Below are 27,921 nucleotides of genomic sequence, written 5' to 3'. Positions count from 1 at the left end.
GAACCCTTCAATCAAACCAAAACGTTGTCCATCATTACCTTCCACAGATGCTGCCTGATCCATTGAGTTCCTCCAGCACCTTGTGCTTTGCTCACGTTTCCAACATCTGCAGTTCTTTGTGGCCCTGCTTCTTGTTTGAATCAAATCCTACACTACAAACGAGGTTTGACCTCCCCATTACATCTGCATTTCCAACGTCAGAATTTTCACGGTTGACTATTTCAAGGGGAATTATCAGCACTTACATTAGAGCATAACAACAAAGACTGCTTTCATCAGGGATTGGGGTTGCAGTAACTGTTTTCTCATCAATAAAAATGTTGGTGCGACTGAATGGAGACAGTAAATGCGACCAAATCAGAGCTGTACTGAGTGCTATGTCAGTTGTCTATTGTGTCAGTTGGTTATGGAGAAAGGAATTAGGTTCAATCCAAGTGTGTTGAGTGGTGTACACTCAATCGAGTGTAACATGTAGAAAGTGCAACCTAGATGCCACCTTGCATCAGAGTTGTCCGAGTTAGATACCATCTACTCAGGTTGTTGCCATTTGAAGAGTAGAACAAGCTTCTTATATTCTGCACAACACAATCAGTCTCAAAAAGGGTCCCAGTCCAAAAGACAAAGTGCTGGAATCACTCAGCAGGTCAGGTAGCATCCCTGGAAAACATGGATAGATGACACTTTGGGTCGAGATTTCTATAGTTTAGTTTTTAGTTTTAGAGGTACAGCGCGGAAACAGGCCCTTCGGCCCACCGGGTCCGCACCGACCAACGATTCCCGCACATTAACACTATCCTACACCCACTAGGGACAAATTTTACATTTAACAAGCCAATTAACCTACAAACCTGTACATCTTTGGAATGTGGGAGGAAACCAAAGATCTCGGATAAAACCCACATACGTCACGAGCAGGATGTACCGACCCCGTACAGACAGCGCCTGTAGTCGGGATGGAAGCCGGGTCCCCAGTGCTGCATTCGCTGTAAGGCAACAACTCTACCGCTGCGCCAGCTTTCTTCAGACTAATTGTAGGTTGGGTGCGGGAAGAAAGCTAGAAAAGGGGAGAGGCGGGATAAAATGTGGCAGGTAATAGGTGAGGGGGTGATTATGATAGCCAAATGGTTGAAACCATGGGTGGAAATCCCGGGGGAGGGGAACGGGGGGTGACTCGTCCCCCCCCCATCTTTTGAGAGGTGGGAGACAAACCCACCCCCATGTTTTGTAATCCAAATTTTGAAATTCGTTGAAAAAAAAATCTATTAAAAATCTCTGCTTACTGCGAGACTGGGGGTGGGACTGATGATCGAGGGAAGGAGATGTCGGTCAGCAGGCAGTGGGGGGGCGGGACATGACGATTAAGCGTGATGATTGGAGGAGTGAGTTGTCGGTCAGAGGCAGAAGTAGGGGGGCAGGACTGAGGATAGAGCACGGTGATTGGAGGAGGGAGACGTCCTGGTTGAGCAGAGATCATAGAGCGGAGCTTGAATTGGCCTGTTCGCGGGGCCTTTCATCGCCCGGCACAGCTTAAAATCGGCCGCGGGAATTTTCCATCGTCCTGCGGTCAAATTGTTGCGTCGAGGCTCCCGATGTTGAAGTTCCCGCTGGGCAATGGAAGATCCCATGGCCGGTTTTAAGCCGTGCCGGACGATGAAACCCCGCGGACGGGCCGATTGAAGCCCCACGATTCGGGGCGGACAAAGCTGCTATTGCTGGAGTTCAGAGTCGGTCACCAATCAGGTCAACTCTCAGATCCGTCTACAGGATCCACGGCCGAAGCCATCGCATGTGTGTGTGCGCGCATGAGCGTGCGGCCACCAAAAATTGTGTCCCCCCCCCCATGTTTTGATTGCGATTTCTGCCCCTGGTTGGAACAAAGGTCAGAGATAAGAAAGGAAGGTGTGAGACAGGTTTGAAGAATTGTGGATTGTAGAGCCAGAGGAAGGAAAGTGGCAGCAGTGGTGAAGTGAGTGGAAGGCAATAGGTGGGACACAGGGGAGGGGAAGAGAGAGGTGGGGGGGGGGGGGGGGGTTAGTGGGAGGCTATCCAAAATTAGAGAATTCAGTGCTCAATCCGAATCACTCTTTCAATTTCCCCCACAGATGCTGCTTGACCCACTGAGTTCCTCCAATGTTTGATCAGTCAATTCAAGTTGTGCAAAATAGCTGTTGCATTTTTTTACCTAACAGCATAGTGGCAGCACAATAGCACAGCGGCAGAGTTGCTGCCTTACCGCGCCAGAGACCCGGGTTCGATCCTGACTACGGATGCTATCTGGACAGAGTTTGTACGTTCTCCTTGTGACGTGTGTGGGTTTTCTCCGAGATCTCTCGGTTTCCTCCCACACTCCAAAGACATATGGGTTTGTAGGTTAATTGGCTTTGGTAAAATTGTAAATGGTCCCTGGCATGTAGGATAGTGCAAGTGTGCGGGGTGATCACTGGTCAGCACAGACTCAGTGGGCTGAAGGACCTATTTCCATGCTTTAATGTCTAAAAATCTACAGTCTAAACACGCAAGCCTTTTGAACGTTGTGGGTTCTTTGCTTTTGTTTTCCCAGGATCTTCGATAAGCAGCGAGTCCTCTCCAGTCTCCTCACCAGCCACCAATCACAGTTCTCCTGCCAGCACGCCCAAGCGAGGTCCGATTGGAACCATCCTTGTCCCACCTGCCGGTCACAGTGTTCCCAACACTCCACCAGTGGTGACCATTGCCCCAACGAAAACCGTCAATGGAATCTGGCGGAGTGAAAGCAGACAGGTGAGTGGACGGTGAACCGCGTTGAAAAATGGAGAAGAGGTCGCTTTGGCATTGAATTTCACACCACCTCCTCCTTGACTTTTCATTTGGATTTGCACGCCTGTTTCTCCATTAGCCCCAAGCCATCGTCTAATGCAGGGTTCGGCAACCTAAGGCCCCCGGGCCGAATGCGGCCCGTAACCCGAAATCATACGGCCCACAGACGAATTTTTTTTCCTGTAATCATCCGGCTCGCCAAGCTCTGGCTGTACCGCCTCCTGCGCAAAGCCGCCGGCACGGCCGCGCACCTCCTGTGAACACGTTTAAGAAAGAACTGCAGATGCTGGAAAATCTTTCTTTCTCTTTAGGACAACAGATTTTAGAGTTACGACACAAATGGGTGGAGTAACTCAGCGGGTCAGGCAGCAACCTGGGGGAACATGGATAGATGATCTTACGGGTCGGGGGGCCCTTCTTCAGACTGATTGTTTCCTTGGTAAACCAGCATCTGCAGTTAGGTAGACTTAAAGAGCTGGAGTAAATCAGTGGGTCAGGCAGCATCTCTGGAGAAAAAGGATGGGTGCAGCTTCGTGTCGAGACTCTTCTTCAGATAGGAGTCTGAAGGCAGGTCCCGACCTTTCTGCAATTACTACGGCACTTTGTGCATCATTGGTATAAACCAGCATCTGCTTATCTTTATTTCTTGCATCTGCAGTTCTTTGTTCCTATGTTTTAGAGATAATTTGCTTCCCAGCTTGAAAGCTTTTCCCTTTCCCAGTTCCCAGTTCTTGTTGCCAATGTAACCATGGGAGAAAGGGCCAGGCACAAACTGGAAGAACAGCACCTCGTTTTCCGCTTGGGGTCGCGTACAACTCAATGATGTGAACAATGATTCTCCAATTATGTAACTAACCTGCAAACAACCCCTTCTTACTTTCCCCCACCCCATCTCCCCTGTGCTCCACCTGGATTTGCACCTATTTCTCCCCTCCTCTCTGCCCCATCCCATCTCCTTCACCTGCATTCCTTCCTCTGGCTTCACATCTCGTGCCTCTTCTTTCCTTATCACCTTATCTCATACTTCTGGACGTTCCATCCCTGCCCTTTGTCCAACCATTTGCTGATCAAAACCCTCCCTCACCTGTGTCCACCTATAACATGCGGGGTTTATTCTTCCCTCACCTCTCTTCCAGCATTCTCCACTCCCACCGCCCCCCCCCCCCCCCCCCCCTCCCCCCTAAGGCCCCACCAACACAGTCAGTCTGAAGAAGGGTCCCAATGCCAAAACGCCACCTATCAATGTTCTCCAGGGATGTTGCTTGGCCCACAAGCACTTTGTGTCTTTGAAGGAAGCTACACTACTTCCCTCAAATTAGTTCTCGCCTTAAGTTCATATATCCATTGGCCTGGCCAGGTGCGACTATCATCAGCTCTGTTTCACAGAGAAGTTAGGTTTGTAGTAAGAATAGAAGCAGCCACCTATACATCACACTTTAAAGTCCAATTTCGGATCTTTCAGTGCGTTTTATGGCCATTGAATTACGAAGGATGTAGTCTCTGCTTTAATGCAGAAAATGCAGCAGGCTGATTTATACTGAGCAGTACCTTGTGAAGAGCCTGATGATATCGAGAGTAAGGAGTGTTTTATTGTCACGTCGAGAAATGGAACAATTACATTCTTTCTTGCAACAGCAGCACAACAGGTAATAAACACAGTACTGAATTGTTAATATAAACCAACAAAAAAATGTAAATAAATAAAAAGAGAGGGCATAGGTTTAAGGTGAGGGAGGAAATATGTAATAGGAACCTGAGGGGTAACGTTTCTACACAAAGGGTGGTGGGTGTATGGAACGGGCTGCGGAGGTGGTTGAGGCAGATACTATTGCAACATTTAAGAGGCATTTAGACAGGTTCATGGATAGGACAGGTTTGGAGGGATATGGGCCGAATGAGAGCAGGTGGGACTAGAGTAGATGGGGCATGTTGGGCGGCGTGGGCAAGTTGGGCCGAGGGGCCTGTTTCCATGCTGTACGACTCTTATCACTCGAAAAAAAACAATATCGTGTTATGGGTTAGGAGTTAGCTAAAATAATGGAGAAATCTCTCTTGCACTACTTTGGAATAGCACAATGGAATGATTTGTATTCATTTGGGAGGCCACCCAGGGATTCATCTGATGAACAACTCCTCTGTCATTGCCCTGTTTCCCCTGTCACGGGAGCACCAGCCTGGATTTCTATGGAGCGGGAGCTGAACTCAAAACCATTTTCCAACCGAGCTCTTTGTGTGGCGTAACTAGAAGAGAGGGCTGAGATTTCAGATTCCAATGCTACCCCCCCCCCCCCCCCACACCCCATTAGTGCAAGGTGAATGCACGCACTGCACAAGTCAGCTCTTAGTGGAATCATCAAATTATCACCCAGCTACGTTGGGAACACAAGCATTCAATTTTCCAGCTAATTGTGTGATTAGGATCCTACCCAGTAAACTGAATCAGTTCCGATGCTTGAGAATAAATATAATATGTACTTCTCGTGTCCTGCATTGTGCACGAAAGGTTCCATTAATAAGAAGCGCTCGACTGATTTGCTAGTGCCATGACAAGCATACAGCTATAATCCTGATGGAAAATGGCTGCTAAAAGTATTTGTTTTCGTTCCCTTCCAACGAATAATTGATTCTCTTGGGTCCGAAGGCAAGTAGAGTTTACTTGCTTTTATCTGATTTCTGTCTGCCTTATCTGATCAAGAGAATGTTCCTGTGGTGGTGTAGGTATTGATGTATCTCCATTGCTGTCAGGCATTAATTAAGTTAAAAGGACTGGGGTTGGTGGAGCTGGGATGGAGGCAGGGGTGGGGGTGAATCTCACATGTCAGCGATCCAGGTTCGGCCGAGAAACAAATGTTCAGCAGTATTCCCAAAAGAAAAGAAAAGAGAGGAAGGTTTGAATCTCGGAGGGGATTGAGCCGTTTTGTAAATCTTTTTCATTCTTCACTCCAAATGGTGCAACAATTTGTGAAGGAAAGAACTGCAGATGCTGGTTTACACTGAGGATAGACACAAAAAAAAGCTGGGAGTAACTTGCTCAGCGGGTCAGGCAGCGTCTCTGGAGAAAAAGTCAGAGGTGACTTTTCGGGTCGAGACCCTTCTTTGGACTGAGAATCATGGGAGAGGGAAACGAGAGATGCGAAAAGGTACATAGAACATCAACAAATAAATGAAACGTATGCAAAAGGACAAACCTACGCCAGCAATGATGATCAAGGAAAGATGGAGCCCACAATGATCCATTGTTGGCGGTGGAGAAGGTGATAACGAGTGATACAAACAGTGAAACTCATTATTCGGGAAGTGTGTTGGAGCCATAGAATTAGCTTCAGGGGTGCTGCAGTGATCTGATGGAAATGTTATCTTACTGCAATAATAATTTCTTCTGCTTGAAATCTTCACATCCCTGTGCTGCTTCCCTCCTTCCCCCCCTACCCGGCCAATCCACTCTGAGTATTAGACACTTGGACCAATGATATATATATTTTATTACATTTCGAAATAGACTTTATTCGAGAAATAAATATATATAATACATGATCCTTACAAAACTCCATGCGACATTTTCGGAAGCTATACATACATAAATACAGTTTCCCCAAATCACAAGTTTACCCCACACCCTTGATATACTACCAATGGTATACTAATAGGATGCATGACTGCATGTCCAGGGGGGCACAGTGGTCCAGCAGTAGAGTTGGTGCCTTACAGCGCCAGAGACCTGGGTTTGATCCAGACTACAGGTGCTGTCTGGATGGAGTGCGTACGTTCTCCCTGTGACCGCATGGGTTTCCTCCGGGTGATCTGATTTTCTCCCACACTTCAAAGGTGTACAGTCTAATTATCTTCTGTTAAATTGTCCCAAGTGTGTAGGATAGAACTTGTTTACGGGGTGATTGCTGGTTGGAGTCAGTGAACTAAAAGGGCCTGTTTCTGTGCTGTAACTTTCTAAGTTATAAATGCGAAATATTTCCTTGGGACCCCTGATGACAGGATAGAGTTTTGACTTACAATCAATTCCATTCACAGTAGCTCTTGTATATTACATGAGAAGTTTCGACATCTGCCTGGAAAGGTTATAAGCCTGAAGAAGAGAACATTTGCTGAAAGGGCTGTGGGCAAGTGGGAAGGTGGGGGGTGGTTGAGTGCGGTTAACCCTGATGCACCTTAGTTTTAGTTATGGTGATGTTTGATGCAGTGTTTGTTACTGGAAATCTAGCATTGTGAAATCTAGCAATGCTAGATTAATAATTCACATTAATGATCTGAAGTGAAGTTCAAATCCCACTGCAGCAGTCATGGAAATTTAAATTAAACAATCTGGATTTTATTTTGAAAAGTTTGGATCCCATAATGGTGACCATGAAACTCCGAGATAGTCACACAATCCCACCTGGTTCACTGAGGGAAGGCAGTCTGTAACCTTTGTGTGTAAATCCAGATCCACACCACTGTGGTTGACTCCACTGAGGAACAGGGCAGCACAGTGGCACAGCTGGTAGAACTGCCACCCCACAGTGCCAGAGACCTGGGCTCGATCCTGACCTCGGGTGGGTGCCATCTGTCGGTGGAGTTTTCATGTTCTCTCTGTGATTGCATGGCTTTCCTCCGGGTGCTCTGGTTTCCCACCCACCGCTGTATCCCAAAGCCATGAACAGGCGATGGATGTGTTGGTGTGGACTCGGTTGGCTGTATGTCTAAAAACACTGCCTTTGGCAACTCTTTCAGCTGTGTCAAAGGGGGAAATCTAACATCATGTTAGCCAGTAGATTTGGTTAGCTGGCACGTGCCACGTCTGCCAGATGCAGGAGAACCCAGCTGTTACTGTGCTAGGATATGTTGATGGATCCGGATGAAATAGGTTGGGAAGCAGCTTCTGAAGGGGCTTGACCATTAACATGACCATCCAGACAATACAATCTGTTGTTGTACTGCCTAGTTTAGTTTAGAGATACAGCGTGGAAACGGGCTCTATGGGCCACGGAGTCTGTGCCAACCAGCGATCACCTGTACACCAGTTCTATACTACACACTAGGGACAATTTACATAAGCCAATTAACCTACAAACCTGCACACCTTTGAAATGTGGGAGGGGACCGGAGCACCCGGGGAAAACCCACACAGTCACAGGAAGAATGTACAAACTTTGTACGGACAGCATCTGTATTCAGGATGGAACCCGTGTCTCTAGTGCTGTAAGCAGCAACTCTACTCTGCGCCACTGTACCACCCTGTCATTCCATTTGTGCTGATGGGCTGTTCCACCATTGCAGACCCCAGAGTAGAGATGGGCAGCACAGAAGCGCAGCAGTAGAGCTGCAACCTTGCAGCACCAGCGGCCTGGGTTCAATCCCAACTACGGGTACTGCCTGTGCGGAGTTTGTACGTTCTCCTGTGACTGCATGGGTTTCATCTGGGTGGTCCAATTTCCTCCCACATCCCAAAGATGTGCAGGTTTGTTGGTTAATTGGCTTCTGTAAATTGCCCCGTGTGTGTAGGATGTGAAAATGGGAAAACATAGAACTTGTGTGAACAGGTGATCGATGGTCTGCGTGGACCCGGTGGGCTGAAGGGCCTATTTACATGCTGTATTTCTACACTAAACTAAACTGAAGTCATACTTTCCAGAACGTATCAGTGGATAGCAAGCGCAAGTTCCCAGTCCATCTCCTGTTACAATCGCGTCACTTCATCTTAGAATCCTTCCGATTTCAGATGAGTCAGTGTCACATCAAACAGGCTAATACATCACCGGAGTAACTGCGAGCAATGGATCCAAATGTTTGTTTGTGATATTTGCCATTAAATAAACCATTCCCCAGGGAGCCATTATAGTGGAAGATCAGGCAGGAACAGAGGCACCATCTTTTCTGCTTAAAATAAACATTCCTGAATACTTTTCTCTGTCCTTGAGTCTTCAGTCTGCAGAGTTCTGTTGTAAGACACTGAATTTGTCTGAGGGAGTTAGGAAGCATTGGAATAAAATGTTTTGTTTTTTTGTTGGTTTAGACAGCATGTAAACAGGCCCTTCGGCCCACCCAGTCCACACTGACCACCGATCACCTGTTCTCACTAGTTCTATGTAATCCCACTTTCTCATCCACTCCCTGCACACTAGGGGCAACTTGCGGAGGGCAATTAACATGCAAACCTGCACATCTTTGGGATGTGGGAGGAAACCAGAGCATTTGAAAGGCCACAGGGAGAAGGTGAAAACTTCACACAGACAGCCCCCGAGGTCAGGATCGAACCCAGGTCTCTGGCACTGTGAGGCAGCAGCACTGTGGTGAACGTTTATAACTAACTAAGGATGCTGGAAAACTCTGATAACATTGGGAAAATGGTAGAAATCTCCCAACAGACCAATTGGGCAAATGAATGATGTTCCATTAGGAGAGCTAACATATTTTGAGAGTTTCCTTTGTTTTGATCGTAGCTAGCTTCCCCTTAGTGCTGTGTACCAGGCAGGCATGTTCATAAGTTCTAGGAGCAGAATTGGGCCATTCAGCCTATCGTCTACTCCGCCATTCAATAATGACTGATCTATATTTCCCCTCAACCCCATTCTCCTGCCTTCTCCCCATATCACCAGACTCCCTTACTAATTTGGAATCTCCATTGACCTGGCCTCCACAGCCATCTCTGGCAATGAATTCCACAGATTCACCGCCCTCTGGCTGAAGAAATCCCTCCCCATCTCCTTTCTAAAGGCGCGTCTTTTTGCCCAGTGTGGAGGAGGGCCTAACATGTGCGCCAACTGAATCTGTCAAAGAGAAGTTAACCATCTGACCTGAAAAGTACTTTAAACTGCACGTCATATATGTCTGGACAGGGAGCTGAGGCTTATCAGATGCTACCCATCATTCTACTTTCCCAATAATTCACTCTTTACAGATGAATTTGATCACTCTCTTTGCTATTAACTGATTGACCAATCCTAGTTGTGAACAATGTATATTCACACTAACATAGAATCTGGAAAGATACATATGGAAAAATACAACACTGGAACAGGCCCTTCAGCCCACAATGCCTGTGCTGAACATGATGCCAAGCTAAACTAATCTCAGCTGCCTGCACTTGATCCATACCCCTCCATTCCCTGCATGTCCTTTTCACCTCAAAGCCTTGTGCACTAATCATTCCAGCCTAGGAAAAAGGTTCTGTCCATCCTATCTATGCCTCTCCTCATTTTATAAACATCAGATCTCCCATCAGCCTCCAGCGTTCCAGAGAAAACAATCCCAACTTTATCCATGGTAGACAAAAGTGCTGGAGAAACTCAGCGGGTGCGGCAGCATCTATGGAGCGAAGGAAATAGGCAACGTTTCGGGCCGAAACCCTTCTTCTTCGCTCCTTCGCTCCATAGATGCTGCCGCACCCGCTGAGTTTCTCCAGCACTTTTGTCTACCTTCGATTTTCCAGCATCTGCAGTTCCTTCTTAAACCAACTTTATCCATTCTCTTCTTAAGAGTTAATACCCCCTAATCTACTCAGCATCTGGTAAGTCTCTTCTGCATCCTCTCTAAAGCCTCCACATTCTTCCTACTATGCTCTCATCTGGCAATCTCGTTCACTAGCTGAGGGAAATAGGAAGTTCACATTTTTCTTTCAATGTGTGTTCCTGTTACTTCCCTAAATCTCTGTACCTCTCCGCCGATCACTCAGTCTCACTCAAGTTTACTCAGCCTTACCTCCAACTCACTTGATTTCACCTCTAACTCAATCTCAGCTGAAACCTTATCTAGGAATAGAAAGACCAACCCAAGATAGCAAATGAAATAGATTCTGATTCCCAAATGAGGTTTATGCTGGAATCATCGAGCACTGTGAATATGAATTAACGTAAGCATAGCAATGGTTATATAGTGATTAAATGAATGGGGACAGTGAATAAAAATTGTTAGTCTAGCCTGAAATCTGCACAATCTCACATCTCTATCTCAAATATTTGTTGAAATTTGAGATCAAGATATATCTTTTCACAGGCAAAATTATTTGAAGGCATTATCTGTTCATCTCATACTGTAAATATGACACACCTCTAGTGTTGGGAGGTAGTAGAGTCATATGGCACGGAAACAGGCCCCTAGGCCCAACTTGCCCATGCCGACCAAGATGCCCCATCTACACTAGTCCCTCTGACCGACGTTTGGCCCATACCCGTCAAAACCTTTCCTATCTATGTACCTTTCCAAATGTTTCTTAAATACTTTTATAGTACCTGCCTCAATTACCTCCTCTGGCAAGAGAAGATAGACATAAAATGCTGGCGTAACTCACCGGGTCAGGCAGCATCTCTGGAGGAAAGGAATAGGTGATGTTTTCAGTCAAGACCCTTTTTCAGACTGGGAGTCAGGCGTGAGGGAAACTAGAGATATGAAAAGGTACAAAGAACAAGAGCCTTCTCTAGAGATGCTGCTTGACCCGCTGTGTTACTCCAGAACTTTGTGTCTATGGTGACTGCAGTTCACTCCTACACATTACACCTACACTGGCAGTTCGTTCCATATATCCACCACCCTCTGTGTGAAAAAGGTTGCTGCTCAGGATCCTACTAAATCTTTCCCCCTTCACTTTATGGGATGTGGTAGTTAAATTATGGATGGTTAATCGATTAGTTAATTGCACCGTGTGCTAATTCAATCAGACTTAAAATGAAAAATCAGTCTCTTTCAACACACTTGGCATGACCATTAACATTAAAACTCATCTCCAACTCTCCCACTCTTAGATTTCCTTTCCAATATCTTTAACTCAATGGCACTGATTCTCTACATCTCCTGCTTTGTTCTTCCATCTGGACTCCATTGCACAGCAATCCATGGTTTCGTCCCGAAACGTCACCCATTCCTATCCAGAGATGCTGCCTGGCCCACTGAGTTACTCCTGCATTTTGAGTCTACCTTCAACTTAGACAGTTAATCCTGCCATCAGAGTCTGAAGAAGGGTCCCGACCCGTCAAGTTGCCTTTCCATTCCCTCCGGAGATGCTGCCTCACCTGCAGAGTTCCTTCAGCACTTTGCTTTTTGCGGTTCCTTGTGACTCTGTCATTCAAGTTGTGTCGTGCATGTTGTACTGCTTTTATTTAACTACAGATCTTGGGCTTCACTTGCAAGACCAACGTTTAATGCCCTTCCTAACCGCAGCGGTAGAGTTGCTGCCTTACAGCGCCAGTTACCCGGGTTCAATCCTGCCTACGAGTGCTGTCTGCACTGAGTTTGTACATTCTCCCCATGACCACGCGGGTTTCCCCGAGTGCCACAGCTTCCTCCCACATTCGAAAGACGTGCAGCTTTGGCTTCGGTATAAATTGTAAGTTGTCCCTAGTGTGTAGGATGGTGCTGGTGTACGGGGAACGCTGGTCGGCACAGACTCAGTGGGCGGAAGGGCCTGTTTCCGTGCTTGAGAACCAAGTGGTGAGCCACCATCTTGAACCGCTGCAGAGCTTCTTGTAAAGTTTTGCTCACAACTTTGTTGGATAAGAATTCCACCACTGAGGTCCTGAAAGTACGAGGAAAACCAAGTGACCTACTGGGGAACCTGCAAATTGTGTTGTCCCCATAATCTACCTGGATGGGAAGCTGCAAACATATTATAACGAGTACACTGTGCACAGAGTGGTGGATAGAATGAATGTTTGAGGGGGTGGATAGGTTGCCAATCAAGTGATCAGCTTTGTCCTGGTTAGTATTGAGCTTTTTGATCATTGCTGGTGCCGTACTCACCCAGACCAGTGGAAGCTATTCCATCACACTCCTGACCTGTACTATACCCAAGGTGGAAATGAATGGAGCTGTCAGGAGGTGACTCACTTTCCACAGGATACCAAGCTGTTATGTTTACGGTGCATTGGTTTACATGGGATGGCAATGGTTCAAAGTGGTACCAATACAATTCATACATTTGGGAACTTCACTAACTTCTATGTATCAATTACAGTCAAAATTCCAGTCAAAAGAGTCTCCTCAGCCACCCCTCTATCTGTGTGTGTGTGTGTGTCTGTCTGTTTGCCTGCCTATATGTGTGTATCTATCCGTCTATATGTGTGAGTGTGTCTGTCTTCCTCTGTGTGTGTCTATATGATGTGTGTGTGTGTGTGTCTGTTTGTCTATGTGTGTGACTATATCTGTCTATGTATGCGTATGCTTGTGTGTGTGTGTGAGTTTTTCCCTATTTGTAATATTTGTACCTTGAGGTTAAAACCAGCTATGAAGGGCCTTGGGCATGGGCAAGCAGTGACAAAGCACGCAGTGTATGAACTAACCACACACAAACAGGCCGTCAGTCTTCTCTTTGGTCAAAAAAAATTATGTTTGGCAGATCAGCTGTAAATACTGGTCCTCGAGCGCAGCAACAAATCAAGGTGTGTCTTGAACAAACTGCAGTAATATTTGGGGAGTGTATTCCTGTTCACTAATCTCTTCTGCAACGTCATGTTATGCTGCCCTTGAGAATTATTCACAGGTCAGCTACGAGAAGGGAGAGGGATACATGGGGTTGAGTCTGGAGATATATGACCTTAGGACAACGGACAACGAACTTGCATCTCTTCTGCAACGTCATGTTATGCTGCCCTTGAGAATTATTCACAGGTCAGCTACGAGAAGGGAGAGGGATACATGGGGTTGAGTCTGGAGATATATGAATGGTGGAGGAGATTGAGTCAGAGGTTACCTACTTACTGAAGATAGGCACAAAATGCTGGAGCAACTCAGTGGGCCAGGCAGCATCCCCGGAGATAAGGAATAGGTGACGTCTCAGTTCAAGACCCTTCTTCAGACTGAGAGTCAGGGGAGAGGGGATGCTAGATGCCTGACTTACTGCTTGCCAATCCCAATTACTTGGGGGACCTCTGTCAAGAACGCAGCGATAAATACCAGGGAAGGATGGAGCATTTGCCAACTGCCCACACTTCAGATTGGTACCACACCGGTGTGGGAAGATGCCAGGTACTTGCCCACAGGAAAGCAGTAGGTGGAAAAGAGGAAATAGTAAACCAAAAGATCGGAAATCGTTGTATTATTTATTTTAATAGTGCCCTCCCACCTGCTGCCTCGATGGTGTGATTACCTTTGGGATTCTTTGGCTGGAGAGTGGAGAGTCATGAATCAACATCCCTGGGCAGGCAGAGAAAGTTACTTTTCATTTGCCTTTTTCTCTGGTCCCCAGTGTTAGCCGAGATCCCCAGCCCATGAGCCGCTGACTGGTTTGCCAGATCTCCCCGCTGTCCAGGGTCCAACGGTTTACAGAACTGCCTGGAAAGCAGTACTCTGGTGTAAGAGCAAGAATTTGCAGAGAGTTGTAAACGCAGCCCAGACCATCACACAAACCAGCCTCCCTTCTATTGACCCCCATCTACACTTCACGCTGCCTGGGCAAAAATGCGACAGGGAATCAAGTGGCTGGGTTTGGAGTTATGAGAAATATGTCGTCGGCATAAGCAAGGACCACTCACTTCCTCTTCTTCATTCTCCCATCAGGTAGGAGGCACAGATGTTTGAAACTGTATACCTCCAGATTCTGGAATAGTTTCTTCCCCGCTGTTATCAGGCCATTGAACAATCCTCTCCTCAGTTAGGGTGCAGTAAATAAATCTGGAATTTTAGATCATCTCAGTAATAATGACCATGAAACTTAAGTGAAGGAAGTCTGAATCATCTGACTGCCGCTCTGTAATTGGATTTTATCGGACTTCAGTGTAATATCTTTGCACTGCATGTTATGTCCTTTAATTGTGCACTGCGGACAGCTTCAATGTAACCACGTAAATGATGTTCCTTGATAGCACGTAAACAAAATCTTTTCACTGCACCCCCAGCGACAATAATAAACTAAACTTTTATCCAACCTTCTGTTGAATATCTGGAAAGCTCGTCACTGGATCCAAACAGGACATGGTGGGGCTTGCCAAGTAACACACAACTGGCAAACACGGTGTGGGCAGGATGTGGCTGTGGCAGACCTGATCACACTGGGAACCCACTAACAACACACTACACCATGAGGTAAAACCTCTCTTGGGGTTAGGAGGCAGAGATAGCCATGATTAAATCAGCCATCATTGAATGGCAGGGTAGACTTGATAGGCCGAATGGCCTAATTCTACTCCTATTCATTGTGACCTTATGACCCTCGGCCCACCGAGCCCGCGCCGACCAGCGATCCCCGCACACTCGCACTATCCTACACACCTGGGACAACGTACATTTTTTTAACTGAATTACTATGAAACTTAAGGGAAGGAAGTCTGCCATCATTACCCATATACAGATCATAGAATAGTACAATCAGTCTGAAGATGGGTCCCAACCCGAAATGTCACAACCTATCCACGTTTTCCAGAGATGCTCCTTGACCCGCAGAGTTACTCCAGCACTTGTGTCCTTTTGTATACAGTCAGCATCTGCAGTTCCTTGTTTCTACACAGAACAGTATAGCACAGGAACAGGCCCTTCAGCCCACAATGTCCGTGCCAAATATGATGCTAGGATAAGCGCACCCCTGTCTGCATTTGATCCATGCTCCTCCATTCTTTGCATATCCATGTGAATATCCAAAAGCCTCTTACATACCACCATTGTATCTGTCTCCACCACCACCTTGGGCAGCGTGTTGCAGGCACCCACCACTCTCTGGGTACAAATGTGTTTAGTTGTGGCTCAAGAGACAACTGGTGGAGTTGACTCTTAATTGCCTCTGACTAGGGGGAATTGGGGTTGGATAATAAATATTGGCAGAGTCACTGACTCCCACTCCCTTGAATGAATAAATAAATAAATAAATAACTAAATAAGGCACGCTGACAAACATTGTGGTGTTTCTAGTGAGGTGTCAAGATTTGGTTCCTGTTCAGGTTATGTCAGCAGTTTAGGTGCTGGAGTTAGTTCAGAACTTGGGTCAAGACTTGGGCCACTTTATTCTTTATTTTTTAAGGTGAGAGGCGGGAAAGATTTAATAGGAACCTGAGTGGCCACTTTTTTACACAAAGGGTGGTGGGTGTCTAGAACGAGCTGCCGGAGGAGATAGTTGTTGCAATGTTTAAAAAAACATTAAGACAGGTACATGGATAGGGTAGTTGTGGAGGGATATGGGCCAAATACAGACAGGTGGGACTAGTGTAGATGGGGCATGCTGGTCAGTGTGGGCAAGTTGAATCGAGGGGCCAGATCCACTCAGTGTGACTCCACGATTTTAAGAGGGGAAGGAAAATTAGACCTGCTTTGGACCACTTAACCAACAGCAAGCACACGGTAAACATATTTGAGCATTCGATGAATTGTACAACATCTCCGAAGGTACAGCGTAGCCCCGTTAGCTAACCTTTGACAGGATTTGGTGATGATAATATCTGAGCATGCCACATTCAGACTTGTCATCATTTCAGTGCGAATGAGTGTAAAAATTTAGTGGTAAACCTCACGCAGTCTCAGGTCAAGAAGGGTGGTTCTTGTCGAACTTGCATCAATAAGAACTATAACTTAACAAATATAACTGACGCTATAACTAAACCATCAAGAGGAAATTGTACTGGTGCTATGCTAGCATCTAATGTTTCAGCACAGTAGCAGGTCATGCACCCCTCTCTTGTGCCTCTATATTAGACCCATCCAATTTGTAACACTCCCTTACTTTTCCCCTGCGGCTATGTCGCGCTCATTAATTAAAGCTGACAACCAAGTGTAGGCTTGGCAATCGTTTCGCCGAACACCTCCGCTCGGTCTGCATTATCCAACCTGATCTCCCTGTGGCTCAGCACTTCAACTCCCCCTCCCATTCCGAATCCGACCTTTCTGTCCTGGGCCCCTCCATGGCCAGAGTGAGCACCACCGGATATTGGAGGAGCAGCACCTCATATTACGCTTGGGCAGTTTGCACCCTCTGGCTCCTCCTCTTCCTTTCTTCTTTCTTCTCCCTGCCCCCCACCCCCCACCCTACATCAGTCTGAAGAAGGGTTTCAGTCGCCTATTTCCTTCGCTCCATAGATGCTGCTGCACCCGCTGAGTTTCTCCAGCACTTTTGTCTACCATGGATAAAGTTGAAATTGTTAAGTGCTCTTTGAAGCCTTCCTCAATAGCTGAACTGCGAATGTTTGAAGCATACAAATGGGAAGTTATTTATCCCACAGTTTTGTACCATGTAAAGGTGTGATCCAAGTAGGCATTGTATTTGATATAAATTCTGTTCTGTTCTGATTGGTATCATCTTCATGATGTTCTTCCCCGAGCAACTTTGAATTTACCTTCTGCAGGACATCCCAAGGTGCTTTGAAGTCAGTGAAGTACCTTAGAAGTCCAGTCACTCTTGGTATTTTTCCCACAATGTCAAAATGAGAGGGAATTGTGCAGGAAGGAACGGCAGATGCTGGTTTAAACCAAAGATGGACACAGAAAGCTGGAGTAACTCAGCGGGACAGGCAGCATCTTTGGAGAGAAGGAATGGGTGTTGTTTTGGGTCGAGACTCATCTTCAGATTGGGGAATGAGAGGGAATTGATGGGAATGTCCAGAGAGTAAAATGGGATGCTTGATATCAGTGTGGACTTGGTGTGAGCTCTGTAGATTCAGATGGAAGGTGAGGAGGTGAGTTGGAGCCCGGAGGGGGAATACACACACAGGCTGGCTAACGATCAAAACTACCTCACGCCCCTGGTGCCCTCTCTGCCACAAAGCCCAGGATTAGTGCATCATCCCAAAGTGCTTCGAACACAGCGAAATATCTTAGAAGTGCATTCACAGTTGTACTGTAGGTAATTTGCCCACATTAAGTCAGTGAGAGGGAATTAATGGGAATGTGCAGGGATTAGAATGGGATTAGTGTAAATGGAGGCATGACGGTCAGTGTGGACATGGTGGGCCGAAGGGCCTGTTTCCAATCTGCCTGTCTCCATGACTGTGGGAGAAGTGTGGCCTTTCCCGGGAGCAGGGAGACAACTGGGGAAGAACTTTAGGACTTTCCACTTCAAAGAAAATGGCCATCGTCTGTCACCTCTTTGATCTGTTGTCATCATGTTTCACAAATATTTAAAAAAACGCTCACCAAATTGGTTTTTTTCCTTGAGTAGCTCGCTGGTGAAAAGAGCCTCGTGTCTGAGCTCGCTCCCTGAACTTTGATTTTGACTTCTGTTGACATTCTGTGAACCATTTTAACGCTTCGCCAAGCATCGAGGCTGCCCTAGACATGAGGCTGTCGCTCCCACCGACATGAAAAACGCATCAGAACGCTTTAGCCTTTCAAGTGTGGGGGGGGGGGGGGTCCGGGACAGGCTGGAACCTTGCCAGGAGAGGCGCGAGCAAGAGAACAAAGTGGTTCGAGACTCTGACTCGGAAATTACATTACTGACATTTAATATTACATGTTAGCACAGAGGAGTCAGGAAGGGTCAGCCAGTATCAGCGTGTAAGCTTGCACTTAGCACAGCAACCTCTTGAGAGCAGAAACGGTTCACAAATCGGACTTTTCATTAAATGAAAACACGGCCGATGCCCCTGGTCAAATGCGGCTTGTCAGCAGCATTTGGAGAAGAGGGTCAGGGCAAACTAATCTGTGGTTTTTTGAGACTTGTCCAGAACAAGCAAAAGGAAACAATTGGGGAACAAACATTATTTTGCGTTGTGTCTCTCTCGCAATAGTTTCAATGGTGCTTTATTTGTCACATGCGTATGCAACTCCACGGGGAAATTATTTCCGCGCATATATTACACATGTAGGCAACGCCATTGTTGGCGCCATTATTTAAAGTCCAAAGTCAGGTCAGCCCGCCCACTCAATGAACTGGTGCAGTTCCCGCCAACCGACACCTCCTCTCCTCGTCCGGCCATCTTTATGTCCCAGGGGCACCTCCTTCAGCTGACCTTAAAGGTGCTGGAGACACAACCCCAGTTCACCGTCCTACCAGCCCACTCCTAGTGCCCAACGTCTCCAGTTCCCTCCCCCTTATGCCATCCGATGAGCCTTCGGGCGAGATCCTGCCGACCAGTGAACCTTCTGGGCGGGCACCGCAACCGAGGAACCTCTGCCGTGTGGCCTTTCTACTCTTTCATTTTTCTTGCTTAACTGACTGCCTTCTACAGACTCCAACCTTATTGTTCCCCAGCCCTGCACGGCCCAGTTTCACCTTCTCCCCAAAATCCGTAAGCATAACTACCCTGGCAGACCCGTTGTCTCTGCCTGCTCCAACCCCACTGAAATAATTTCCTCGTACCTCGACTCCATCCTATCCCCCCATGTCCAGGACTCGGTGGGCCGAAGGGCCTGTTTCCACACCACACTGAACCTCTAAACTAAACTAATCTGAACCTGCCAGTTATGGAAGAGGTTAAGAGAGATTGGAAAGTTTTGGGGAAAGTTGAGGTAATAAATTTACAGACAAAGAGACCTGGGGTTTTTCCTTGAAGAATATCAATTGATGCTCAAAGTAGCAGGGGAGAATTAATATGAAATTAATTTAGATCCCTGGGTGTCTTCTGGGTCAGGGTTCTGTTGCTAGTAGGTTGACCCGAGAGGAAAACACAATTGTTTCCCCATCTATAGTTCACATCAAAATTGCTTTGAAAAGTGAGCAGTATTCCACTCCCATCCATAGCCGAAGCTATTGTTGTGCTGGACACCAGCAAATCACTCAGTGAATATTTGATTAGCTCCTTTACAATAGGAGGAGCTAATCAAATTTGTTTTAAGATGGTCCTTGGAGTGTGCTTTGGCCATGATTATGGTTCAAATGGTCGCTGGGTTAGACTCAGCCTTACTTCACAAGTTCTAATGAAGAGTACCTGTGTATCTATCTACATGTCTTTTGAATGCTGTTATAATGCCTGCCTTAACTGGCTTAGTCCTAACCTGACTGCCCAACATCTACCTCCAACTCTGGACCTCAAATCTGTTGATATCATCCTCATAAATCTTCTCTGTAGGGTTCAAATGGACCCTGGGTTAGACCCAGCCATACTTAGCAATTTCTAATGAAGAGACTTCATTTCTGTAAGGGCGGCACTGTGGCGCAGCTGTAGAGTTTCCGCCTCACAGCGTCAGAGACCCGGGTTGGTTCCTGAATACGGTGCTGTCTGTATGGAGTTTGCACATTCACCCTGTGACCGCATGGGTTTTTTCCAGGTGCTCCGGTTTCCTCCTGCACTCCAAAGGCCTACAGATTTGTAGGTCAATTGACTTCAGTAAGTTGTAAATTGTCCCAAGTGCGTAGGATGGTGTTAGTGTATGGGCAATCGCTGGTCTGCGCAGACTGAAGGGCACATTTCCACGCTGTACTAAACTAAAGGTCCTGTTGCACTAAGAGTGTGACATCCATGAATGCTGAGGTGGCTGCATGTGTAGACCTTCAATCTAAGTTGTACATCAGATACAAAAACTTTCTTCTTATTGTCTTTCAGCTAGAACCAGTGGCCAGGGGTCCCAGCAGAGAACGAATGCACGCAGAGGCCCAACATCAGTCGGAGAAGGGTCCCCCATCCATTACCTCTCACCTCCTTGGAACCCCTTATGCATTTGGTCTCACTCACAGCACAGTGGTTCAGGACTCCCGGTTCCCTCCTCTCAAGTAAGTTAATACCACAACGATATTTAGGGTCCAGTGTTTTATCAATGCAAACGCAAAGGACGTAACCAGTCTCTTGGTCAAATATGCTGCACAAAAGCAGGCCACTGAGCCAGCACCAACCATCATTTATACTCTGCCGGGACATTTTGTCTGTCCTACTGTTAATATGTTGTCAATCACTGGTCTCCCAGTTTAGTTAATGATGCAGATGTTTTATCAGAAATAGTGCAGTGAGAAATTACTGAAGAAATAGTAAACATTCTGCAAATGTTAGTCTTTGTTACATGCAAATCACACACACACACACACGCTCCCACACGCCGGTACAAAATGCAAACGGCTCTGCAGGTGTGTGTGTGTACGTGTCAGGGGTGGATTAGATTAATTCGGCAGACAAATATGTATTATGCTTGGGAAAACAGTTCCACTGGTACAAATCACACCATCAATGTTTCTAATTGTTCTTTGCGGGGGTTGATTGAATAAATGATTGGCATTCAGGTGAGGGTTTTTCAGTCTGGCAAAGTCTATTTGCTCAGTTGAGTAGTAAGTGGGATCTTTCCGTGCTGAGATGTAGAATCAAGTTATCAGCCATATTCGCGTTCACCCAGCACTCGCGTCCACCGCCATGAGATCGGGAGGCACAGGCCCCTCCACAAAATGGCTATCTAGATTAGGTTGATGGGAGGACCACCTACTCTCTCTACCTCTGGGGGGCAATGTCGAATGCTCTCCTCAGTCAATACTCAAGCCAGACCTGAGTCTTCATTGCAGCCCACATTCCACGTCCAAAACCCAATTTCTCTTCAATCACTGTTTATTTAAGGGTGTTGTAAAACAAATGTTTGCAAAGTAATTATGGTTCAGACCTTTAAAAGTATTTGGTAAGGCCACTTCCCCCGATAAGATTGTTATCTAAATAAATAATGATTCCAGCTTTTGATTGGAAATGATCCTTCTTTGGAATTGGACTTTGAATGCACTTTACTGTGGTAAAAAGGAGACAAAGGGACACATTTGTTTCTGGAGGATATGTGTTGGCTTGTGCATGTTAAAGCCTTTCTGATTCTGTTCCGCACAGTCTTCAACGTCCAGTTCCACATGTGGTCGCCACGGGCAGTGTCCAGGAAGATTACCTCCGCAGTTTCCGGCCATACCACACGGGGGAAGAGCTCCGCATGCCTGCGATGTCGCCAATGGGCCTCGAGGCAGCTGCCACTGCCTACTACCACTCCAGCTATCTTGCCCACCACCCGTTCCCTCACCCAGCCTTCAGGTAAGTGGGGACTGGACGCTATACTGGGGAATGGGTCATGGCACATGCGCACTGCTCCATTGGCTTCTTATAACTGCAGGGGTCATTCACGTAAAAAGAGAATCAGTATCAAAAGAATCTTAGGGCTAACGGAATCAAGGGATATGGGGAGAAAGCAGGAATGTGGTACTGATTTTGGGTGATCAGCCATAATCATATTGAATGGCAGTGCTGGCTCGAAGGGCTGAATGGCCTGCTCCTGCACCTATTTTCTATGTTTCTATGTTTAGTTTTCATTTTCGGGATGTAACGTGGAAACAGACCCCCTACACTAGTACTATCCTACACTCTAGGGAGTGTATTTATAATTTTTACCGCAGCAGATTAACCTACAAGCCTACATCTTTGTAGTGTGGGAGGAAACACGAGCACCCGGAGAAAACCCACACGGTCACAGGGAGAACGTACAAACTCTGTATAGACAGCACCCGAGGTCAGGATTGAACCCAGGTCTCTGGCTCTGAAAGGTAGCAACTCTACTGCCGTGCCGCCACTGAGTATTCTCTTCTGAGAATAAACAAGTGATCACATTGTTTTTGGCTCCGGTGCCCTCTGGTTGCCCCAAAACCTGTTATCGGTCCACAGTGTTACACAGAGGATGTCTTCATTCCCCAGGTGGTGCCATACCAACCTAACTCCATGCTTGCATCAGCGACAGCCACCACTGCCCTCTGTCTACCTAGAGCCTTGTGAACTCCAGCTGGAGGAACTCCGTGGGTCAGGCATTATCTATGGAGGGGTTAGATAGGCGACACTTAGGGTCGGGACCTTTATGCAACAACACTACCTCCATTGCCCATTTCCCTCCCTGCCTCTGCCAGTTCACTCTTGATCAATAGTTAAAGTTTAGAGATGCAACATGGAAGCAGGCCCTTCGGCCCACCAAGTCCACAGCGACTATCAACCACCGGTTCACACCAGTTCTATGTAATCCCACTTCCTCATACACTCCTTACACACCAGGGACAATTTTACAGCGGCCAATCATCTCTGGGATGTGTGATGAAAACCAGGGCACCAGGAAGAAACCCATGCGGTCACAGGGAAAGCATCAAGAGTGTTTTACTATATGTCCCGAAACAGAACAATGAAATTCCTACTCGCAAAAGTGCAATGTGCAAACTCCACACAGACAGCACCCGAGGTCAGGATTGAACTGTGTGCTATGAGGCAATAGCTCTACCAGCTGCACCACTTGTGTACTCTATGAAAATATATTGCCCCTGTAACGTGCTTGTCAAAGTCTGGAAGTTCAAATCAACGGGTTTCCCTTATCTACTCGGCTGAAAACTGTTAACAGTTCAGTTAAACATGATCTCCTTCCTTAAATCCATATTGACACTGCCCAACCCTATTATTATCTATATTTCCTGTTCACACTATCTTAGAAATTGATTCTGGCACTTTTTTATTTACAACTGGTGTCACGCCACCTCGTCTATTGTTTCACTCTCACTCTCAGAGAGATGGAGTCATAAAGCATTAAAGCAGGCCCAACTAGTCCAGGCCCAAATTACCCCATGTATGTTGGACCCATCTGCCCGTGTTTAGTCCATATCCCTCCAAACCTTCCCATTAACCTATCCAGGTGTCTTTTTAAATAGTGTTATAACAACACCCGCAACCAACTGAAGTCCTAACCTGCCTGCCCTACTTCTCCCTCTAGCTCAGCCCAAGTCTTGGCAACATCCTCGTAAACCTTCCGTACACTCTTTACAACTTAATGGCATCCTTCCTATAGCCAAGTGACAAAGACAAAACTGATCAAATGCGGCCTTGTACAACTGTAACCGAATCTCACCTTCTATACTCAAAACGCAGACTGATGAGGGCCAATGTACCAAATGAATCCTTTAACACCCTATCAACCTGCAATGCTGCAGATTTGGGTATTCTGGAGTGTGAATCACAAAAGGTTAGCAAGTGCGTTTACCAACTCGTTGGGAAGGCAAATATCATATTGACCTTAATTGCAAGAGGATTGGAGTTTAGAAATAGTGAATTATTGCTCCAATTGTACAGGATGTTGGTGAGGCCTCACTTGAGTTTTGATCCCCTTACTTAAGAAAAGATATACAGTGCATTCAGACTCCTTCACTTTTTCCATATTTTGTTACATTACAGCCTTATTCTAAAATGGATTGAATTCTTTTTTTTTTAAATCATTAATCTACACACAATACCCCATATTAAAAAGGTGAAAACAGGTGTTTAGAAATTTTTGCAAAGTAATTAAAAAGAAATAACTGAAATATCACATTTACATAAGTATTCAGACCCTTTACTTTGTTGAGGCACCTTTGGCAGCGATTACAGCCTCAACTCTTTTTGGGTATGACGCTACAAGCTTGGCACACCTGTATTTGGGTAATTTCTCCCATTCTTCTCTGCAGATCCTCTCAAGCTCTGTCAGGTTGGGTGGGGAGTGTCAATGTACAACTATTTTTAGGTCCCTCCAGAGAGGTTCAATCGGGTTCAAGTCCGGGCTCTGGCTGGGCCACATAAGGACATTCACAGACTTGTCACAAAGCCACTCCTGCGTTGTCTTGGCTGTGTGCTTAGGGTCGTTGTCCTGTTGGAAGGTGAAGGTCAGCCTACTAGCAACAGAACGCTCTGGAGCAGGTTTTCATCAAGGATCTCTCTGTACTTTGCTCCGTTCATCTTTCCCTCAATCCTGACTAGTCTCCCAGTTCCTGCCGCTAAAAAACATCCCCACAGCATGATGCTGCCACCACCATGCTTCACCGTAGGTATGGTATTGGCCAGGTGATGAGAAGTGCCTGGTTTCCTCCAGATGTGACACTTGGCATTCAGGCCAAAGATTTCAATCTTGGTTTCATCAGACCAGAGAATCTTGTTTCTCATACCTTTTGGCAAACTCCAAGAGGGCTGTCATGTGTCTTTTACTGATGAGTGGCTTCCATCTGGCCACTTTACCATAAAGGCCTGATCGGTGGAGTGCTGCAGATACAGTTGTCCTTCTGGGATATTCTCCCATCTACACAAAGGAACTCTGGAGCTCTGTCAGAGTGACCATCGGGTTCTTGGTCACCTCCCTGACCAAAGCCCTTCTCCCCAAATTGCTCAGTTTGGCCGTGCGGCCAGCTCTATAAAGAGTCCTGTTGGTTCAAAAGTTCTTCCATTTAAGAATGACGAAGACCACTGTGCTCTTCAGGTCCTACAATGCTGCAAAAATTGTTTTATATCCTTCCGCAGATCTGTGGCTCGACACAATCCTGTCTCGGAGGTCTACAGACAATTCCTTCATTTTCATGGCTTGGTTTTTGCTCTGACTTGCACTGTCAACTGTGGGGCAGTGTATAGACAGGTGTGTGCCTTTCCAAATCATGTCCAATCAATTTAATTTACCACTGGTGGACTCCTATCAAGTTGTAGAAACATCTGAAGGATAATCGATGGAAACAGGATGAACCTAAGCTCAATTTTGAGTGTCATTGAAAAGGGTCTGAATACTTATGTAAATGTGATATTTCAGTTATTTATTTTCAATTACTTTGCAAAATTTTCTAAACACCTGATTTTGCTTCTTCATTCCGGGATATTGTTTATAGATTGATGATTAAAAATAAACTTTAATCCGTTTTAAAATAAGGCTGTAATGTAACAAAATGTGGAAAAAGTGAAGGGGTCTGAATACTTTCTGAATGCACTGTACTGGCATAGGTTCGGCCACACTTGGGAGTATTGTGTGCAGTTCTGGTCACCACGCTATAGAAGCATGTGGTTACATTAGAGAAAGTGCAGAAAAGGTTGGCTGAACTGGAGGGATTGAGTTATAAGAATTGGATAGGGTGGGGTAACTTCGTCTGGAACGAGGCTGAGGGGGTGACATTATCGATGTTTATAATATCATGATGTATAAATAGTGTAGATGGTCCTTTTTCCCAGTTAGGACTTGAAGGTAGTTGGGCTGGTTTAACAGCATATAATAGATACTTGGACAGCTACGTGGATAGAAAAGGTATGGAGGGTTATGGGTCAAATGTGGGCAGAAACTAGAAGTTTAAGGTGAGAGGGAAATTATTTAAAGGATCTGAGTTATGAGTTTTTCCACATAGGTGGGTCTGTGGATTGAGCTACCAGAGGAGGTGATAGAGGCAAGTACAATTACAATGTATAGAGGACATTTGGAGAGGTACATGGATAGGAAAGGCTTTGAGGATGTGGGCCAAATGGAGGCAAATTTGGGATAGATGGGCATCTTGGCTAGCATGGATAAGTTGGGCCAAAGGGCCAATTTCCCTGCTGTGTAACTCTATGAACCAATTAATGTAGTTTCCCAGTTTATCACAGTCAGCTCACATTTTGTGGATTAGTATTTTGCTATTTTTGGAATTCAGTTCTTAAATTCAGACTGATTAAATCACTCCCAATTTTTATAGAAATTTCACTCCTATATGATCACCATTCCCAGAAGATAAGCAATTTTCCCCTTTCTCATTACACAGTGCTACATCTAAAATAGCCTCTTCATTTTTGCATAAGCTCATAAGTTCTAGGAGCAGATCTGGGCCATTCGGCCCATCATGTCTACTCCGCCATTCAATCATAGCCGACCTATCTATCCCTCTCAACCCAATTAACTTGCCTTCTCACCATAACCCCTGACACCCTTACTCATCAAGAATCTGTCAATCTCCGCCTTAAAAATATCCATTGAACTGGCCTCCACAGCTGTCTGGGGCAATGAATTCCACAGATTCACAGCCTTTCTTCATATGGATTAAAGTCCCCCAAATTTATTCTATTTGCCTTGTTGCATGCATCTTGTGCTTTCCTAATTAGTACTAAATCATACAAATTTATATTAATTTAGCCGAATTAGCTGCACGGACACCTTTAGTAAACACACACCAGTGTGACTGCTCCTTGATTTTTCAATCTTTCCAGTCTCCTGCCTTTATTCCATTCTTTAATGTCAAGATTACCCTACCTTCCTTTGCATTTCGCCTCCTTTGCTTCAAGTATCCTGGGATATTTAATGCCTCACCTTGGTTGCCTTGTAATCGTGTCTCTGTAGTGAGTATCATAGTCAGTTATTTCTATTTATGCCTTTAATTCACGGATCCTGTTGTAAATGCTCTGTGCATTCAGATAAAGAGCTTTTGCAGCAGCTCGAATCCAGGGAGGACAGACAGAATGAATTGTAGGTTCAATTAAGCTTCAAAGGCAGTGAAAAGATTGAAAAGAAAAGACCAGCAGTGAACATGCAAAATCCATCTCTTGTCATCCACCATGCATTACCTGTAAGATTGTAAATTCGCATAAGTGCCTGTAAAGATGAAATGCCATTGAGGTTGTTGTATTGATCACACAAGGTTGGATGATTCACCCAGCTTCTATTGCTCAGCTCTGCACATGACGACAGAATCTAAAATCTGCATTGCTTTACTTTGGAATTCAGAGGAAGTCAGGCCCTTCGTCCCACCGAGTCCGCGCCGACCAGCGATCACCCCATACACTAACACTATCTGACAAACTCAAGACAATTTGCAATTTTACCGAAGCCAATTAACCTACATACCTGTATGTGTTTGGAGTGTGGGAGAAACCGGAGCGCCTGGAGAAAACCCACGTGGTCACAGGGAGAATGTACAAATGCCATACAGAGAGTACTCATCATTAGGATCGAACCCGGGTCTCTGGCGCTGTAAGGCAGCAGCTCCTCTATCTGTCGTAGTCAGGCAATGTCTCACTTCTGGCAGGAGCTAGGAACTGTAAAGGGGAGATTGTTTCAGCCCAAACAGATCCAGTGTGGAGCAACTAAAACATCAGAGCAGTTATACTCCTGCATTCTCTCCCCTCCCAGACGATTCGGTCAATGAATTGCCGTCGGGAATTTGTCCCTTATTTTGATCTTATGTCCCTTGTTTGGGAGTGAGAAAGTTGGCAACCCTAACTAGGACCTAGTCTAACAATGCACAGCCCAGCCGTTCAAGGGGTCCTTTTGGTGAGCAGTCCAGCCTGGATTTCCTGCAGGCACTTTGCTTCAGTGTTGGTCACCATCGTGGAACCTAGAGCTGCACAGCACACGAACAGGCTTTTGGGCCTACAATGTCTGTGCTGAACATGATGCCAAGACAAACACTGTCTGTCTGCACTTAACCCATTCCTCTTCATTCTCTGTTTATACATGCAAATATCCGAAAGGGTTGGCAACTTTCTCACTCCCAAATATAGGACAAAAGGTCAAAATAAGGGACAAATTCCCATCGGCAATTCGTTGACCCACTCGGCT

The 27,921-nt window shown here is 46.0% G+C and overlaps 1 protein-coding gene across 3 annotated transcripts in view; it reads left to right on the top strand.

Moving 5' to 3' along the window:
* The window catches only part of gse1 (Gse1 coiled-coil protein), a 507,238-nt gene that overhangs the window by 444,976 nt on the left and 34,341 nt on the right, over window positions 1-27,921 (top strand). For all 3 annotated transcript variants that reach the window (XM_033035828.1, XM_033035827.1, XM_033035826.1), the window contains 3 exons: window positions 2,561-2,760; window positions 20,181-20,347; window positions 21,429-21,623. In XM_033035828.1, the coding sequence (XP_032891719.1) occupies window positions 2,561-2,760; window positions 20,181-20,347; window positions 21,429-21,623 (562 nt within the window). The remainder of the gene's footprint in view (window positions 1-2,560; window positions 2,761-20,180; window positions 20,348-21,428; window positions 21,624-27,921) is intronic.

The sequence above is a fragment of the Amblyraja radiata genome, chromosome 17 (assembly GCF_010909765.2).
Source record: "Amblyraja radiata isolate CabotCenter1 chromosome 17, sAmbRad1.1.pri, whole genome shotgun sequence".
NCBI lineage: Eukaryota > Metazoa > Chordata > Chondrichthyes > Rajiformes > Rajidae > Amblyraja > Amblyraja radiata.
This window is presented reverse-complemented; position numbering and strand designations above follow the sequence as displayed.